This window comes from Hemiscyllium ocellatum, chromosome 5 (assembly GCF_020745735.1).
Source record: "Hemiscyllium ocellatum isolate sHemOce1 chromosome 5, sHemOce1.pat.X.cur, whole genome shotgun sequence".
Lineage (NCBI taxonomy): Eukaryota > Metazoa > Chordata > Chondrichthyes > Orectolobiformes > Hemiscylliidae > Hemiscyllium > Hemiscyllium ocellatum.
The window spans coordinates 124511891-124531208 of NC_083405.1; the positions used below are offsets into that span (position 1 = coordinate 124511891).

General features: G+C 42.6%; 1 protein-coding gene across 1 annotated transcript in view; it reads left to right on the top strand.

The window, feature by feature from the left end:
• Positions 1–19318, top strand: part of obscnb (obscurin, cytoskeletal calmodulin and titin-interacting RhoGEF b) — an 821414-nt gene that overhangs the window by 74166 nt on the left and 727930 nt on the right. Inside the window, exon 8 of the mRNA XM_060825732.1 lies at positions 11387–11662. Within this exon, the coding sequence (XP_060681715.1) occupies positions 11387–11662 (276 nt within the window). The remainder of the gene's footprint in view (positions 1–11386; positions 11663–19318) is intronic.

Sequence of the window (19318 nt, forward strand, 5' to 3'; positions counted from 1 at the left end):
ATACGTCCTGCCAAGCCTTTTTCGTGTCCCCTCCTGGCTGTCCTCAGTCCATTTCTGAGTTCCTTTCTAGCTAGCCTGTAATCCTCTGAAGCCGTGCTAGATCCTTGCTTCCTCCGGCACGGTGACACAGTGGTTAGCACTGCTGCCTCACAGCGCCTGAGACCCGGGTTCAATTCCCGACTCAGGCGACTGACTGTGTGGAGTTTGCACGTTCTACCCGTGTCTGCGTGGGCTTCCTCCGGGTGCTCCGGTTTCCTCCCACAGTCCAAATATGTGCGGGTCAGGTGAATTGGCCATGCTAAATTGCCCGTAGTGTTAGGTAAGGTGTAAATGTAGGGGTATGGGTGGGTTGCGCTTCGGCGGGTCGGTGTGGACTTGTTGGGCAGAAGGGCCTGTTTCCACACTGTAAGTCTAATCTAATCTAATCTCCACCTTACATAAGCTGCCTTCTTCCTTTTGATGAGAAGTTCCTCTGTTCTCGTCATCCAAGGTTCCTTAACCTTATCCCTTCTTATCTGTCTCAGGAACATATTTGTACATCACTTGCAACAACTATTCTTTAAATAGTGCACTTTCTGTGGGACAATTGCTCATAGTCTGTACTTCCCAACTCCTGTCTGATAGTGTCATAATTTCCTTTTCCCCAATTAAATTTCTTCCCTCGGTAACTGTTCCTTTCACTCTCCAAGACAATACTAAATGTGAGGCAGTTGTGATCACTTTCACCAAAGTGCTCTCCCACCACGAGATCTGACACCTGTCCTGGCTTGTTGCCGAGCACCAAATCCAAAATGACCTCTCCCCTCGTTGGTCTGTCTACATACTGAGTAAGGAAATCCTCTTGAACACACCTGACAAAAACGGCTCCATCCAAACCATCTGCACTTAGAAGGTTCCAGTCGATATTGGGAAAGTTGAAATCACCCATAACAACAACCCTGTTACTTTTGCATTTTTCCAGAATCTGCCTGCCCATGAGATCTTCAATGTCTCTATTGCTATTAGGTAGTCTGTAGAAAACCCCCAATGCGATGGCTGTTCTCTTGCTGTTCCTAACTTCCACCCATACTGACTTGGTAGACAAACCTTCCTCAACAACCTTCGCTTCTGAAGCTGTGATGCACCCTCTGATTAGCAATGCTACACTCCCTCCTCTTTTTCCACCCTCCATGTTCTTTTTAAAAGTTCTAAACCCATGGACATCAAGCAACATTCCTGCCCCTGTGAAACCCATGTCTCCGTTATGGCCACAACATCGTAGCCCCAAGTACTGATCCATGCTCTAAGTTCGTCACTCTTATTCTGGACACTCCTTGCATTAAAGCGGACACACTTTAACTGATTCCTATGTTTCATCACGTGACAAACCTTCCTGATAGATTCAATATATCCTGTCACTGTCCTGTCTGCAGCTGACTCCCTCTCGGACATGTGGCTCTGATTCCCACCCCACTGCCAAACTATGATCTGCCTGTACTGCTTGTAAACAAAGCTTTTCACTGTAGTACTATGTCAATAAATCAAATCAATCAATCAACAAACAAAAAAACATAAATGTAAGGAGTGGAGAAAACTTATTAGGGGAACATAGTTCAATAGTCACAAGATTCAATAAGGTACAATTTAACTTCTTTGGAGTCCTTTTGATTTTGAATCTCCTTTCCAAGTTCTTTAAGTTCTTAACTGCAGACACAGTACAGATGGTATTAATTGTTCAGTCTCTCAGTTGCTGGTCACGAAGAATAGATTAGCAGAATACTATTTAAATGGGGAGAGACTGCAGGGCTTGGTGATTCAGAGGGATCTGGAGGTCCTTCCACACAAATCCCAGAAAGTTCATTTGGGCATGATTAAGAATGTGCATGAAATGCAGTATTTAATTACTAGGAGAATGGATTATAAGAGGAGGGAAATTTGACTGCAGCTTGTATAGTGCATGGAAAGGCTACATCTATAGTACTGTATACAGTTTTGGTTTCCTTACTTTAAAAATATATAATTGCTTTAGAAGCATTCAGGAAATGTTCATTTGACTCATTCATGGAATGAAAGGCTAATCTTTTGAAGAAATCTGAAAAAGTTATATCCTTAACGACTGGAGTTTAAAATAACGAGAAATGATTTTATTGAAATTTGTAAGATGTCAGGCAAACTGGATAGAGTGGAATTATATTTTATTAGAGCAGAATAAAAACTAGGAGACATTTTGAGTCATAGATTAGAACTTTTTTTTATCTCTGAGGGACATTGAAGTTTGGAATTCTCTTCCCCAGAGGCTGGGTCAGATAGATTGTCAGTAAAATGGAACTGAGATCATAACCAATTCTGAATGAATTGTGGAGCATAACTGAAGGTCCAAATGACTGACTCCTATTCCTTTGTTGCTTTGTTAAGACTACATTTGTTTTGGAATTCGTAGTTGCAAATAATGTAATGTGTGCCATTGTAACATTTTTTCTTACTCATTCAAGGCATTGTCAGCTTTGCTGGCTAGGCCAGCATTTATTTCCTATCCCTAACTGCCCTTGAGAAGGTTGTGCCGAGTACCCTTTTTGGACTGCAGTGGATTCACCAATGCAATACCATTGAATGTCAAGTGGCATTGGTTAAATTCTCTTATTGGAGATCGTCATTGTAGGCAGTTGTGCGTTGTGAATGTTACTTTGCCACTTGTCAGCCCAAGCCTGAATACTGATCAAGTCTCTCCTTATTTGGAACAGCTTAGAATGGTTGGAACTAGGACATTATACTGAGGAACTTCTGCAAAAATGTCCATAAGCTGAGAAGACTGACATCCAACAACCACAACCAACTTCCTTTGTGCTAGGAATAATCCTAGCCCGCGGAAACTTTTCCCCCAATTCCTATTAATTTCAGTCTTTCTAGAATTCTTTGATGCCACACTGTGTCAAATGTAGCCTCAATGTCAAGTGCAGACACTCCCATTTCACCTCTGGAGATCAGCTCTTTAGCTATATATTAACAAAAGCTGTAATGAGTTCAGGAAATGGGTGGCACTGGTGGAACTCAAAAGCGCACCACTGAGCAGATTATCGCTAAGCAAGTGCAACTTGATTGCATTGTTGATGACCTCTTCCATGACTTCACTATTCATTGAGAGTTGACTGATGGAGTGATAACTTAGTATGTTGGATTTGTCCTGCTTTTTGTGTCCAGGACACATTTGGGCAATTACCTACATTGTTTCATAGTTACCGATGCTTTAGCTGGACTGAAATGGGTTGGTTAGGGGCATGGCTGGTTCTAGAGCACAAATCTGCAATAGTATGGTTGAAATATTATTAGAATTCAGTGCCTTTGCCATATCCAGTAACTTCAGCCAGATTTTGATATTATGCAGAATGAATCGAATTGGCATTAGGAGGAGGCGGTGATGAATCATCCAGTTGGTGCTTGTGGCTGAAAGTTATTGCTAAATGCAGCAGCCTTAACTTTTACACTGATGTGCTATGATTGAAATAGAGATATTTGTGGCATCTCCTTCTGTAGTCTACAGGTACAATGTGTCAATTGTTAAATTAAATCTGAAAATGAAAAAAGAGACCTTGGAAACCGGAAATCAGCTCTCACAAATGGAAAAGCGACCCTCAAGATAAAATCTTATGATGTGCCAACAAGAAAATAAATAATTTTGACCTCTCAAAGGACGCTAGGAATTGTGGCAAAACAAAAATTGGCCATGATGCATGTCAGATGAATTCTTCAAACAAAAACCAGCACTTTGACAAAGGATATAATAAAGAAAGTACAACTGTGAATAAAAGCATATGGAACTAAAGTAGCAGCTCAAATAAAACATAAAAGACAGGAGCAAGAGTAGACCTTTCAACCCAGCAAGTTGAATCCACCATTCATTATGATCATGGCTGATCATTGAGCTCAATAACCTAATTCTGTTTGTAGGAGTGTTTTCCCCTTATCGGGAGTAAAGACTCAGGAGATAGGCAGAACTCAGGCAAGTGGAAGTTTATTCATGCAGAAACCGGTTACAGCAAGGATGGGTGGGTTGGGGTGATCCATGACACACTGTGAATTTACAATAAAATGCAGTATTTTTATACATTTTCTGTTAGCAATCACATACCACATGATCACTATGTTCCTCCCTCTTACTTTGTGTACCCAATCCTATGGCAACCCCCAGGTTCCTATGATCTCGTGGTGTATAACAGGCACCATAATCCCTAGGCCTTGGGATCTTTCTATGCATCCTATTAATTCGCATTCCAAAGTTAATTGTTACACTTGTTTGCACCTCTTTATCTGTAGAGACAGTCTGAATTCTGTTATTTATTGTATCTCATATGCTGTCTTTATCAAATTAAGTTATTCTTCTTATATTTCCCACCATCCTAATTAAGTGTGTAAAAATACAAGAGACAGTTTTTTAATTAAGATTAAGATTTTTAATATTGATTTCTGTCACAAAGTTAGTTATAAAGTGTTAAAGTCATACACCTATTTCTACTTAAGCATTTTGTGGTTAATGGGCTGTGAGCAATCTGTTTTGTTCAGTGCATTAAAAAAGTCATTTTCCTAAAGCTAGTTAACTTCACATCTAGGTCTAAGTGCTTTTTCTTTAATACTTTGATTAAGCCTTGGTTATATGTATATATTTTATGTTGAAACCTACCCCTATCACGTTGCAGTTGTATAGGTTAGGCCGCTGTTGGAATATTACGTGCAATTCTGGTCTCCTTCCTATTGGAAAGATGTTGTGAAACTTGAAAGGGTTCAGAAAAGATTCACAAGGATGTTGTTAGGGTTGGAGGATCTGAGCTATAGGGAGAGGCTGAACGGGCTGGGGCTGTTTTCCCTGGAGTGTCGGAGGCTGAGGGGGTGATCTTTTAAAAGTTTACAAAATTGTGAGGGGCATGGATAGGATAAATAGGGTCGGGAAAAGCACAGCAGGTCAGACAGCATCCGAGGAGCAGGAAAATCGACGTTTTGGGCAAAAGCCCTAATGAAGAACTTTTGCCCGAAACGTCGATTTTCTTGCTCTCCACTCTGCTCCACCACTCTGATCTAGACTCTGGTTTCCAGCATCTGCAGTCCTCACTTTTGCCTAAATAGGGTCGGGGTGTCAAGAACTAGAGGGCGTAGATTTAGGGTGAGAGGGGAAAGATATAAAAGAGATATAAAAGGGCAACTTTTTCGCACGAAAGGTGGTAAATGTATGGAATGAGCTGCCAGAGGAAGTGGTGGAGGCTGGTACAATTGCAACATTTAAGCGGCATTTGAATGGGTATATGAATAGGAAGGGTTTGGAGGGATATGGGCTGGGTGGTGGCAGGTGGGACTAGATTTGGTTGGGATATCTTGTCGGCATAGACTAGATTGGGTTGGGATATCTGGTCTGTTTCCATGCTGTACATCTCTATGACTCTATGATTCTAAAATATCTTTAACTAGAACCTCTTGTTTATTTAATGTTCTGAGTAACTTTAAAGAAACATGATAACTTTAGCTGTCATTCTGATAGCTGCTTGATAAGCTACATCTTGCACCTGGTGTTTAGTGGCATAACCATCCCTTCATTAATGATGATCTGGGTTGGTTGCTTGTCTGTAAGCCAGTATGCTCTTATCAGAAACTGTCTGGAATGGTGTACTTATGGCATTTGGAGTAGGTTTGTTAGAAGATATTGTCATTTGCTTTAGTTAAAGGCTGGAACAGACTGTAAGTCTTGCTTATGTTCCCTGAGCCATTTTATGTTTTAATTCGAAGGCTGTGTGCCTCTTTCTGTTTGTTGGCCATTTTGTGTGAGCAAACGTGGGTCTTTTTTTTATAAGCAGGTACGGGTCACCCCAACACCCCATAAATCTTGATCCCTTTAGACACAAATATTGTATGTACATACTCCTTGAAAAGACATAATGTGTTGGCCTCGATCACTTTCTGTGGCAGTGAGTTCCATAGGCTCTCCACTCTTTGGGTGAAGAAATTTTTCCTTATCACAGTTCTTAAAGGTTTCTCCCTTATCCTGAAACCATGACCCTTGATTTTATCCTCCCTACACCCAATGGGAATATCCTTCCTGCATCTATTCTGTCTAGTTCTGTTAGAATTTTATAGGTTTATATGAGATACTCCCCGATTCCTCTAAACTCCAGTGAAAACAATCCTAACCGACTCAATCTCTCCTCATATGTCAGTCCTGCCATCTGAGGAATTAGTTCGATAAATGTTTGGTGCACTCCCTCTATCGCAAGAACATCCTTCCTCAGATAAGGAGACCAAACTGCATAAATATTTCAGGTGTGGCCTCACAAATGCCCTCTATAATTGTACCTAGCCATTCTTATTCCTGTACTCAAATTCTCTTATTAAGAAGGCCAATATGAAGTTTACCTTCTTTACTGCCTGCTGAATCCAAAATTCTTCGACTGGCACTTAAATGGTCAGTTGGCAGAAAGAAGTGGCTTGGGACCTATTTAGGATTAAAAGGGTAATGTACATTCTGAACTCTGTTTACCTGGTAGCCTCGATGAACCCATAAGTAAGCAGGCTGCTTAATGCCTCTGTTATTAGTAAAACCACATTGTGGCTTCGCAGGGTTTGTAGGTGACGGGAACAGGAGCCACAGATATCTGAGATAGACATTAGTAATTTTAAGAATTTATTGAAAAGTAACAGCTTAGATTTTCATCAGCTAAATAGAGGGGAAAAGAATGCAGCCTGTGACAGGAATACAATTCACTGACACCAGAGAATGGACAGATAGTTGACACTGAGCATGTTAATCTCAATAGTTTCTGTAGGCAGCATTCTGCTGTCTAACTGAAGTGTTAGGGAACATTTCCCTTGACCTTTCTCCATTTTCCAAGTTTAATTTTTTATCTGAAGAGGTTAGCTGCTTAATGAGTACTGACGTCTTATAGGACTTCCCATTATCCATGAGAACTTGTTAATGTATTTCGTTTCTTTTGATTATTTTAGCCTGTCTAACCAACGAATAAGGAGAGAAACACAGAAGTCTGATATTGTCAGCCGTGACTGGAAGTATGTCCAGAAAATTTAAAACCATTATAGACTCTTGTAGTGGCGGTACCATTGGTGTATATCTGCTAGCAGGAGGCAGCTCAATGCAACTTTGGTGTTGCTCTCCATTGAGCCACCTATGAACTAATATCACCCTGATTCTATATGGTGAGTCATCACATATTAGCAAGGTAAAAGTGAGGACTGCAGATGCTGGAGATTAGTTGCATTGAGCTGCCTCCTGCTAGCAGATATACACCAATGGTACCACCACTGCAAGAGTCTATAATGGTTTTAAATTTTCTGGACATACTTCCAGTCACGGCTGACTATATCAGACTTCTGTGTTCCTCTCCTGTATTCATTGGTCCAGAGTCCATGTGGGATCAGTCCGTTCTGTAGGCAGGTACTGAGGAAGGAGATGTGGTTGTGGTGGGGTCTGTTTCAGGATGTGGCTGAAGAGCTTCAGGGCAGAGGAGATGATCTGGGGGTTGCAATGACAGAGAGACTCACTGATTCCTGATGAAGGGCCTTTTTCCGAAAGGTCGATTTTCCTGCTCCCTGGTTGCTGCCTGACCTGCTGTGCTTTTCTAGAACCACACTCTTGACATCACATGTCTGCACTAGATCTTCCTTGGAATCATATTGTAGGTAGACAAGCAGAAGGCTGGAAGAACACAGCAAGCCAGGCAGTATCAGGAGGTGGGCAAGTCAACATTTCCAAAAAGAACGGGTACCCAATGAAAACAGTCCACTGATTTCTCAGCAACAAACACCAACAAGCAGACAAAACACGTCCAGAAACCCTAGCCACTCTTTTGGAAGTGACTGCCAGACTACTCAGACCTCTTTGAATCATGGTAGCCCACAAACCCACCAACACATTAAAATAGAATCTAACAAACAAAATTAATGTCATATACAAAATACCTTGCAAGAACTGTAACAAACATTACATTGGATAAATAACCACATGAACATCAACTAGCCACAAAAAGACATGACCCACTCTCACTGGTATCCTTACATACAGATGAGGAAGGACACCACTTCAACTGGGACAACACATTCATCCTAGAACAAGCCAAACAGAGACACGCATGAGAATTTGTAGGAGCATGGTATTCCAACTGTAACTCTATCAACAAACACATTGACTTGGATCCCACTTTACCTGAAAAGAACAGGAAATAATATCACCATAGGAAATGACATCACCAACCCAAGGAAACCTAAATACATAAATAGAAAGAGGGCTATGCCACCAATACTTCATCCGGAAGCTCACTGAAGATGTTACTTAGTCTGGTGATGTCATGTCTGAAAACTAACCTTCCAGCTCAGCAAGCAAATTTACATCAGGTACAACTAGTGTTGCAAACTGTACTGGTTTGATTATTCCTTTGCTTTCCAGCCTTCCAATTTCTGTGATCAGATAGGTCTGCCTGTCTCTGTGTCAGTGGGGTTGAAAATGAAAATTATTGGTTTAATTTATAAACAATAATTAGGTTATCTTATTGTTTAACTTTGTTCCACCAGAGTTACTGTACTGTTAAAAAATTATTTAGTCTTCTGTTTAAGTTGTAAACTTAGTATCTAGTATCAATTACTCACAAAGTCTGATACTGGCTGGTCAAAAAGTCTGGTTAAGAGTCTTTGGGGTCAATTTTGAGTGTCACTGAGCACTTTAATTTTACTGTGTTGCAAATACAGGGATAGAGGGGCTCATTTGATTTGTACAATGATTTACACTGCTGGTATGCAATTATGGTAAAGGGATTAAAGGCTGAAAGTAGTTGGTGGGAGATCCAATCAAATGGGCTTCTTTGTCCTGCATAGATTTTTAAAAATTCGTTCATGAGATGTGAGCATCACTAACTAGGCCAACATTTATTGTCCATCCCAAATTGCGTACATTACTGTGGCTATGGGCCAGACCAGGTAAGGATAGTAGTTTACTTCCCTAACATATGTTAATGAGCCAGTTGGTTTCATGGTCATTGTTAGATTCTTAATTCCCGATTCTCATTGAATTCATATTCAGCTATCTGCCATTAATGATAATGTCAGTGTTGAGTTTTTTTTAAGTGTTGTTGGGAGCTCCCCACCCCTTTCAAGAAAATAAGTAGTATTCCAGTGCTCCCCTGATTTGTGACTTGTGGATAGTGGACAGGCACTGGGGAGTCAGAAAGTGAGTTACCCACTCCAAAGTTCCTGGTCTCTGACCTGAATTTGTAGCCACATTAATTAACGGACGGCCCAGTTCAGTTTCTGGTCAGTAGTAATCTTCGATAGTAGGGGGTGTCATTGAAGGTAATAACATTGAACCTCAGGGGATGAAGTTTAAATTCCACATAAAAATAATTGCAGATGCATTCCAACATCTTGAGCACCCTATTCAGCCAACTCCCAGTAACCCAGAAGCACAGAGTCTCCGCAGCAGCTGGTCTGTCCCCATTTAGCATTTGTGAAGAGATGCTTGATGACTTGACCAGAAAACACCAAATACTGGTTTGATGAGACTGACCAGGATCTGATAAGCCTTTTATTCTTCTAAATTCCAATAAGTAAAGGCCCAAATATTGAACCTCTCTTTTTTAGAAAAGCCCTTCAATCCCAGGATCAACCCAGTGAAACTTTCCCGGACTGCTTCGAACTTGAGTTTATCTTCCTTAGAAAAAGGGACCATTATTCTAGATTGGTCTGATTTGTACCTTGTATTGGTTTGGGAATGCTTCTCCCTCTTATATTCCATTCACTTTTCAAGCCCAGCATTCCATTTGTCTTCCCTATTAGCCAGTGAATTTGTTTGCTAGCTAATTGTGATTCGCGCACAAAGACCCCAATGTCTGTGTTGTAGCTTACTGTTTGTAGTATTTAGCTCCTTTGCTCTTTCTGCCAGTTACATAATTTCACGTTTTCTCACATTACATTCCATGTGCCAAGTTTTTGTCCACTCAACCTGTCTATATTCCTCGGTAGGCTCTTTGTTAATTCTCACCATTGCCTTCTTATTTGTTCTTGTGTCATCACAGATTAGGTGATGATACATTCAGCCTCCTCATCAAAGTCATAAATATGTATTGTGTATTTATAAATATGTATTGTAAACAATTGTGGTGCCTGTGACACTCTGTCAGTTACAGATTGCCTTCCTAAAACTCCCCACCTTACCCAAACATTTATCCTATTATTTAGCCGATCATCTGTCTATATTAATATACGATCCATGATACCATGGGCTGTTATCTTATCAAGTGGCATTACAGATGGTACTGTATTGAATATCTTTTGGAAATCCAAATATATTAATTCTGTTAGTTCTCCTTTGTCTAATTAATACTTGATCTAGCAGACCTTCTTGCTGATTGGGTTTGATAAGGTCTCTCATGCTTTAAAGATACTTTTCTCCACGCTTTACCAGAGAAATGAAAAATGCTGACCAGCATTTAAAGTCCCTGATGTTTTGTTAAAGCTTATGGCCTAAAATTATGATTTGATTTTCTCTTCAGAGAGGCTGCTTGACCTTCTAGACATTTCCAACTTTTTTCTATTTTTGTTCAAATTAAGGAATGGCTACCTAGATTTATGAAAGATCTATAGGAACATAATGGAGTATATTGATATAGGAAATAATTTTTGCTGGATATAGATTTCCAAATGAGAATAGGTAGGATACAGCAGCATTGTGATTACCGAATGAGTAGTCTAAAGGTCTGGATTAACAATTCAGATTTCGTATTCTACTGTTTGTTTGAGCTGTTTGAGAAACTGAATTGACTTTAAAAATCTGAAAATAAAAAAATGTACCAGCAAAAGCATTCAGAAGAGTTCAGGTAAATTTTGTATTCAAGTGAATAGAGTTATTCTCCAGTTCAAGTTCATTTCTTTTATCAATACCTGTGAAAGCGTCTGGTGGAAATGAAACTATCAATATTCTGACCACATGTTTTCCACATTGATCTTTAATTGATCTTTTAGTCTCGAATACAAATTGTCTGTGGAATGTTTGTCATTTTTACGGATTAACCTCTGTGTGCACTAATCCATACATGGAAACTAATTATGTGACACTGAAACTTGAAGTATTGCTCATACATTTTGTTCTATGAAGGTATAAATTTACAATTTATCCATTTGGGTGAGATTAAGAGAAACTCACCTGCAGGTAAAATGTCATATCTAAATACACTTAGCTGATTTTGCTTTGGGTATTTGTGCATTAGCTCATACCTATCTTCCCAATGGCAGTTAGGGGTGGTGAGTGTGCTGGCCCAGACAACAAAGCCCACCATCTCTGAATGATTAAAAAATAACATTTTCTAATGACTTTTGTATTATTTAACATGATATTATAACATTATTTTTTCCTCTGTTTTTGCAGAATCAGCTGCAACTATCGTGAATAAATCTACAACTCAAACAGAGCAGACAGCAAGTGTGGGAGAAAAGGTAGTCCTTGTTTGTAATGTATCTCAGTCTACTGTCGAAGGGAAATGGTACAAAAAAGGACAGGAAGTAAAGCTGAGCAAAGCAGTAAGTGTTGAATCAGAAGGTACAACGCGAAGATTGGTTCTTCACAATGTCAAACCTGGAGAATCTGGTGAATATGTCTTTAAAACCAAAGAGGATGAAATTGCTATGAATGTTACACTTAAAGGTAAGACTAACCAAATGAAACACGATTGTGAGAGTACAGATGATGCATTCAAAGTATTAATTTTAGTCACCTCCCTTTGTCTATATATGATAACTTCAAATTCTATCCAGGGTTTGAAGTGTTTGGCCTGTTTATTGATGCATCAGTATGCTGTCTTTGTAAATTTGCTGTTTGACTGCTTGGCCAGTAGTAGAGGTGACAAAATCAGGATCATCCATTTAACTGTTAATGGTTACCAAGTCAGAAATGACCTTCAGCTTCTAACTTTAATGACTAATTCGTATAATTATCACAAAATCACACAAGTGCAGAAGATCATAAAACAGAGGAGCAGAAGTAGGAGAATTCATACTCTCAGCAAACAGTATTTCAATTCCATCTCAACCATCAAAAACTGTAAGTAAAACAAACTTTTATCCACCCACCTCCATAGCCAGCTCTCCTCAAACATTCCAGAAGATTCCCCTGGCCTCGGAAACGACTCAGACGCCGTTAGCCATGCGGCTGATGCAGCTACCACCCCCATGCTGATTGATGATTTCACTTCTGCCCCCATCATGGCCACTCCCACAGCCACTTCCGCCCCTCACAATTCCTCATGCATCACACGTGACATCATGTCTGCCCCTCACGTCTGCCCCTCACATTGTCGCTGATGCCACACGCTCAATGACTTCCGCCACCCCTACTGCTGTGGTCACCACCACTTCTGCCCCACCAGCACCACTCACCTGCATTCTGCTGACACGCCCCCCACAGACCCCACTGTCATTATCCCCACCCCCAGAACCCCGAGGGGAACACTACCCCTACTCATGACTCCACCCCCATTACCCCCACCATCACACCCACTCCAGTTACTGGCTCCGACCCCACTCCCAACTCACACCCACACCAGATCCCAGATCCCAGCCCTGCCGAGTTTTCACCATCCCTCCAGACCTCCCTGTCACTAAGGACGAACGATCAGTCCTCAGCAAAGGACTCAGCTTTATCCCCCTCCGTCCACGCAAAAATGAATTTAATACACGCTGTGACGTCGAACAATTCTTCCATTGGCTCTGCCTCCGAGCTTACTTTCACAATCAGGATTCCCGCCCACCTTCCGAGGACCCCTTCGCCCACCTCCAACACACTGCAATCACCTGGACACCCCGCACTGGCCTATTACCTGCCCTCGATTTCTTCATTTCCAACTGCCGCCGGGACATTAACCGCCTCAACCTGTCTACCCCCCTCCCACACTCCAACCTCTCACCCTCACAGCGCGCAGTCCTCCAATCCCTCTGCTCCAATCCCAACCTCACCATTAAGCCAGCAGATAAAGGGGGCGCACTGGTAGTCTGGGGCACTGACCTCTACACCGCTGAAGCCAAACGCCAACTCGAGGACACCTCTTCCTACTGCCCCATCAACCATGACCCCACCCCCCATCATCAAACCATCATCTCCCAGACCATACAGAACCTCATCACCTCAGGAGATCTCCTACCCACAGCTTCCAACCTCATAGTCCAGGAACCCCGCACTGCCCGGTTCTACCTCCTTCCCAAGATCCACAGGCCTGACCACCCTGGCCGACCCATTGTCTCAGCATGCTCCTGCCCCACTGAACTCATCTCTACCTACCTCGACACTGTCCTATTCCCCCCAGTCCAGGAACTCCCCACATACGTTCGAGACACCACCCACGCCCTCTACCTTCTCCAAGACTTCCGTTTCCCCGGCCGCCAACGCCTCATCTTCACCATGGATATCCAATCCCTCTACACCTTCATCCTACATGACCAGGGCCTCCAAGCCCTCCGTTTTTTCCTCTCCAGATGTCCCCAACAGTACCCTTCCACCGACACTCTCATTCGTTTGGCCGAACTGGTTCTCACCTTTAACAATTTCTCCTTTGAATCCAGGAACTCCCCTCATACGTTCGAGACAGCACCCACACCCTCCAAGACTTCTGTTTCCCTGGCCCCCAATGCCTCATCTTCACCATGGATATCCAATCCCTCTACACCTCCATCCGCCATGACCAGGGCCTCCAAGCCCTCCATTTTTTTCCTCTCCAGACATCCCCAACAGTACCCTTCCACCGACACTCTCATTCGTTTGGCCGAACTGGTCCTCACCTTTAACAATTTCTCCTTTGAATCCTCCCACTTCCTCCAGACCAAAGGGGTAGCCATGGGCACACATATGGACTCCAGCTATGCCTGTTTCTTTGTTGGCTATGTAGAACAGTTGATCTTCCGTAATTACACCGGCACCACTCCCCACCTCTTCCTCCGCTACATTGATGAATGCATTGGCGCCACCTTGTACTCCCGCGAGGAGGTTGAGCAATTCATCAACTTCACCAACACATTCCACCCTGGCCTTAAATTTACGTGGACCATCTCTGACACCTCCCTCCCCTTCCTGGACCTCTCCATCTCCATTAATGATGACCAACTTGACACTGACATTTTTTACAAACCCACCGACTCCCACAGCTACCTGGATTACACCTCTTCCCACCCTATCTCTTGCAAAAATGCCATCCCGTATTCCCAATTCCTCCGCCTCCGCCATATCTGCTCCCAGGAGGACCAGTTCCACCATAGAACACACCAGATGGCCTCCTTCTTTAGAGACCGCAGTTTCCCTTCCCACGTGGTTAAAGATGCCCTCCAACATATCTCGTCCACATCCCACACCTCCGGGCTCAGACTTCACCCCTCCAACCATAACAAAGACAGAGCCCTTGTTGCTCACCTTCTACCCTACAGACCTTCGCATAAACCAAATCATTCGCCGACATTTCTCCCACCTCCAAAAAGACCCCATCACCAGGGATATATTTCCCTCCCCACCCCTTTCTGCCTTCTGCAAAGACCGCTCCCTCCGTGACTACCTGGTCAGGTCCACGCCCCCCTACGACCCACCCTCCCATTCTGGCACTTTCCCCTGCCACCGCAGGGCACTATAAAACCTGTGCTCACACCTCCTCCCTCACCTCTATCCAAGGCCCTAAAGGAGCCTTCCACATCCATCAAAGTTTTACCTGCACATCCACTAATATCATTTATCATTAGGGGAATAGGTCTGTGTGGGTTGCTCTTCGGAGGGTCGGTGTGGGCTTGTTGGGCCAAAGGGCCTGTTTCCACACTGTAGGTAATCTAATCTAAGGTTGATAGAGTGGTTAGTAGCTAAGAAATTAGTTCTAGGCTACAAGAAGATGTAGATGGGTTGGTCAGATGGGCAAACCAGTGGCAGATGGTATTTAATGGTAATTCTGATAAGTGTGAGGTGATGCACTTTGGAAGAAGAATCAAGATAAGGGAGTATTTAATGAATGGAAGGATACTGAGTAACTTAGTGGACTGGGGTGGAGATCTTGGGGTAATTATTCACGGATCCCTGAAGTCTGTAGAGTACATGAAAAGGATACTTAAGAAGGCATATACGACACTTGTTTTCATCAGTTGTGGCAGAGTATAAGAGCAAGGAAGCCACGTTGGCGTTGTTTAGGGTGTTGGTCAGGCCACAGTTCTGGTCACCTCGCTCCAGGAAGGTGATGATAGCACTACAGGGGATACAGAGGAAGTTCACCAGGATGTTACTTGAAATGGAGAAACTAAGGTGTAAGCAGAAACTAGATAGGCTTGGATTGTTTTCTTAAGATCAGAAAAGACTGAGGGCGGACATAATTGAAGTGTGTAAGATTATGAAGGGTATGAACAGGGTGAATAGAAAGCAGCTCTTCCCCTTGATTGAGGGGTCAATCATGAGAGGGCATGGTTTTAGGGTAAAGGGCATCAGATTCATAGGGGATTTGGGAATAAACATTTTCACTCAGTGGGTGGCGGAAATCTGGGATGCATTGCTTGGGAAGATAGTGACAGCTGGAAACCTTGCAACCTTCAAAGTATTTGAGGAGAAAGTGAGGACTGCAGATGCTGGAGATCAGAGCTGAAAATGTGTTGTTGGAAAAGCGCAGCAGGTCAGGCAGCATCCAAAGAGCAGGAGAATCGACGTTTCAGGCATGAGCCCTTCTTCAGGAGGGCTCATGAAGAAGGGCTCATGCTTGAAACGTCGATTCTCCTGCTCTTTGGATGCTGCCTTACCTGCTGCGCTTTTCCAGCAACACATTTTCAGCTCTGATCTCCAGCATCTGCAGTCTTCACTTTCTCATCGAAGATTTTAACTTGCTGCGAATCCTCTTGCAAGGATGCTTTCCTTGAAGAAGCTTTCTCCCTCCCTCTACAATTCCTGAAGAAAGGCTCATGCCTGAAACCTCGATTCTCCTGCTCTTTGGATGCTGCCTAACCTGCTGCGCTTTTCCTGCCACACATTTTCAACCTTTAAAGTATATTTGGATCAGTACTTCAAATATCATAACATTCAATAATATGGGATAAGTGTAGAAAATAGGAATTAGCGCATTTGTAGTGGCAGTTATGTTGATGCAGACTTGATGGGCTGAAGGTTCTTTTTTTGCACTGTATGGATCACTTGAATCTGATTTTCACAATCTATGTAAAGATTAAATAAACCCATAATTAATTAACTGCCTTTTTTACATGTCCTTGTGATCTCCTGACTGTACTACCATCTAGCTATTGTTAGGAGGCCATAATCTACTCCTACTAGTGCCTCTTTTTCCTTTTTGCATCTTCCTCCACCGATATAGATTCTGCATTTCCCAATCCAAGATGACTTCTTGCTATCCTACTAATCCATCCCATTCTAACAAAGCTACTCCACCACTCTTTTCTTCCTGTCTGTCTTTTCAAAACTTCATGTACCCCTGAATATCTAGTCCCCAGCTTTGATCTCCTCCTTGCTCTTATACATGGCCTCCTTGCTCTTATACTCTGCCACGATGAAAGCAAGTGGCCCATATACCTTCTTAACTATCCTATTCACGTACTCTGCTGACTTCAGGGATCTGTGAATAATTACCCAAGATCCCCGCCCTGGTCCTCTAAGCTACTGAGTGTCCTTTCATTGGGAAGGGGCCATATTGGACCTGGTGTTGGGAATGAGCCAGACCAGGTGGTAGAAATTGCAGTGGGAGATTTCTTTGGGAATAGTGACCACAATTCTGTAAGTTTTTTAGAATACTCGTGGACAAAGGTGAGAGTGGTCCTTAGGGACGAGTACTAAACTGGGCCAAAGCCAATTATATCTAAATTAGGCAGGAGCTGGGAAATGTGGATTGGACACAGCTATTTGAAGGAAAATCCACATTTGATATGTGGGAGGCTTTCAAAGATAAGTTGAAGATAGTGCAGGATAGGCATGTCCCTTTGAAAACAAGGGATAGGAAAGGCAAGATTCATGAACAGTGGATAACAGGAGAAATCGTGTGACTAGCCAAGAGGAAAAGGGAAGCGTACATAAAGTCCAGGCAGCTCAGAACAGAATGGCCCTTGGAAGAATATTGGGAGAATAGGACCACTCTTAAATGAGGAATCAAGTGGGCTACCAGGGGTCATGAAATGTCTTTAGCAAATAGAATTAAGGAGAGTCCTAAGGCTTCTTATTCTTATATAAGAAACAAGAGAGTAACTAGAGAAAGAGTTGGTCCACTAAAGGATAAGGAAAGAAGGTTGTGTGTTGAACATGAGAAAGTGGGAGAGATTCTCAATGATTACTTTGCATCAGTGTTCACTGAGGAATGGGAGGTGATGAATGCTGAGATTAGAGCTAGAAGTTGTTTACTCTGGATCATGTTGACATAAGGGGGGAAGATGTGTTGGGTAGGCTAAAGGATATTAAGGTGGACAAATCTCCAGGACCGGATGAGATCTATGCCAGGTTGCTGAGGGAGGGAGAGAGGAAATAGCTGGGGCTCTGACAGATATCTTTGGAGCATCCTTAAATACAGTTGAGGTGGCAGACGATGGGAGGGTCGCTGATGTTGTCCCCCTGTACAAGAAGGGTAGTAGGGATATTCCAAATACCTACAGACCAGTGAGCCTGATGTCAGTGGTGGGAAAGTTGCTGGAGAAGGTACTGAGGGATAAAATCTATTTATATTTGGAAAAGAATGGGCTTATCAGTGATAATGCAACATGGTTTTGTGCGGGGAAGATCGTGCCTTACCATTCTTCGAGGAAGTGACCAAGTTGATAGATGAAGGAAGGGCTATAGATGTCATATACATGGATTTTAGTAAGGTGTTTGATAAGATTCCCCGTGGTAAAGTAATAGAGAAGGTGAAGTCATGTGGTGTGCAGGGTGTTCTCGCGAGGTTGATAATGAACTGGTTGAGCAACAGGAGACAGATTGGTAGTTGAAGGGAGTTTCTCGAAATGGAGAAAGGTGACCAGTGGTGTTCTGCAGGGATCAGTGCGGGGGCCACTGTTGTTTGTAATATACATAAATGATCTGGAAGAGGGCATTATTGGAATGATCAATAAGTTTGCAGATGACACGAAGATTGGTGGAGTAGCAGTAAGCATAAGGGACTGTCAAAGAATACAGGAGAATATAGATAGACTGGAGAGTTGGGCGGAGAAATGGCAGATGGAGTTCAATCCAGACAAATGTGAGGTGGTACATTTTGGAAGTTTAATTCTGGAGCCAACTATACTGTAAATGGAAGAGCCTTGGGAAAAGTTGATGAGCAAAGAGCGATCTGGGAGTTCAGGTCCATTGTACCCTGAAGATGGCTGCACAGCTGGATAAAGTGGTCAAATAGGCATATGGAATGCTTGCCTTGATTGGGCAGGGTATTGAGTCTAAGAGTTGGCAGGTCATGTTAAAATTGTACAAGACATTCGTTCAGCCGCATTTAGAATTCTGTGTACAGATTTCGTCGCCACATTACCAAAAGGATGTGGACGCTATGGAGAGACTGCAGAGAAGGTTTACGAGGGTGTTACCTGGTATGGAAGATGCAAGCTATGAAGAGAGGTTGAGTAGGTTAGGATTGTTTTCATTTGAAAAAAAGGAGATTGAGGGGGGACCTGATTGAGGTCTACAAAGTCATGAAGGATATAGACAGGATAGGTAAGAGATAAGCTTTTTCCCAGGGTGAGGGATTCAATAATGAGAGGTAATGCGTTCAAGGTGAGAGGTGAAAAGTTTAAGGAGGATATACATGGCAAGTACTTACACAGAGGGTGATAGGTGCCTGGAACGTGTTGCCAGCAGAGGTAGTAGAGGCAGGCGTAGTAGATTCATTTAAGATGCATCTGGACAGATGCGTGAGTGGGTGGGAAGCAGAGGGATACAGATGCCTAGGAATTGGGCGATTGGTTTAGACAGTGCGTTTGGATTGGCTCAGGCTTGGAGGGCTGAAGGGCCTGTTCCTGGGCTGTAAATTTTCTTTATTACTTTGTTCTTTGTAACCATATCTGTGTAATGGTTATCATATAACCACAAACCTCTATTTGCACTGTTAATTCTTCTATTTTGTTCTGAATGCTGTGTGCATTCATATGTTAAAAGAACCAAGAATTTGCCTTATTATCATTTCTTCCCCCTTTCAATCTATTTATTGCTGTTTTGTTATGTTTGAACTCTCTGTCGCTCCTGTCCCACTGTGAATATCATTATCAAAATAGCTGTACTGTAATCTTTTGCTTTGTAAGTCTGCATTTCGCCTGTCATAAATCCTTCTCCTACTGATTAGTTTAAAACCTAACCATAGCCTCTATGTCCTTAATT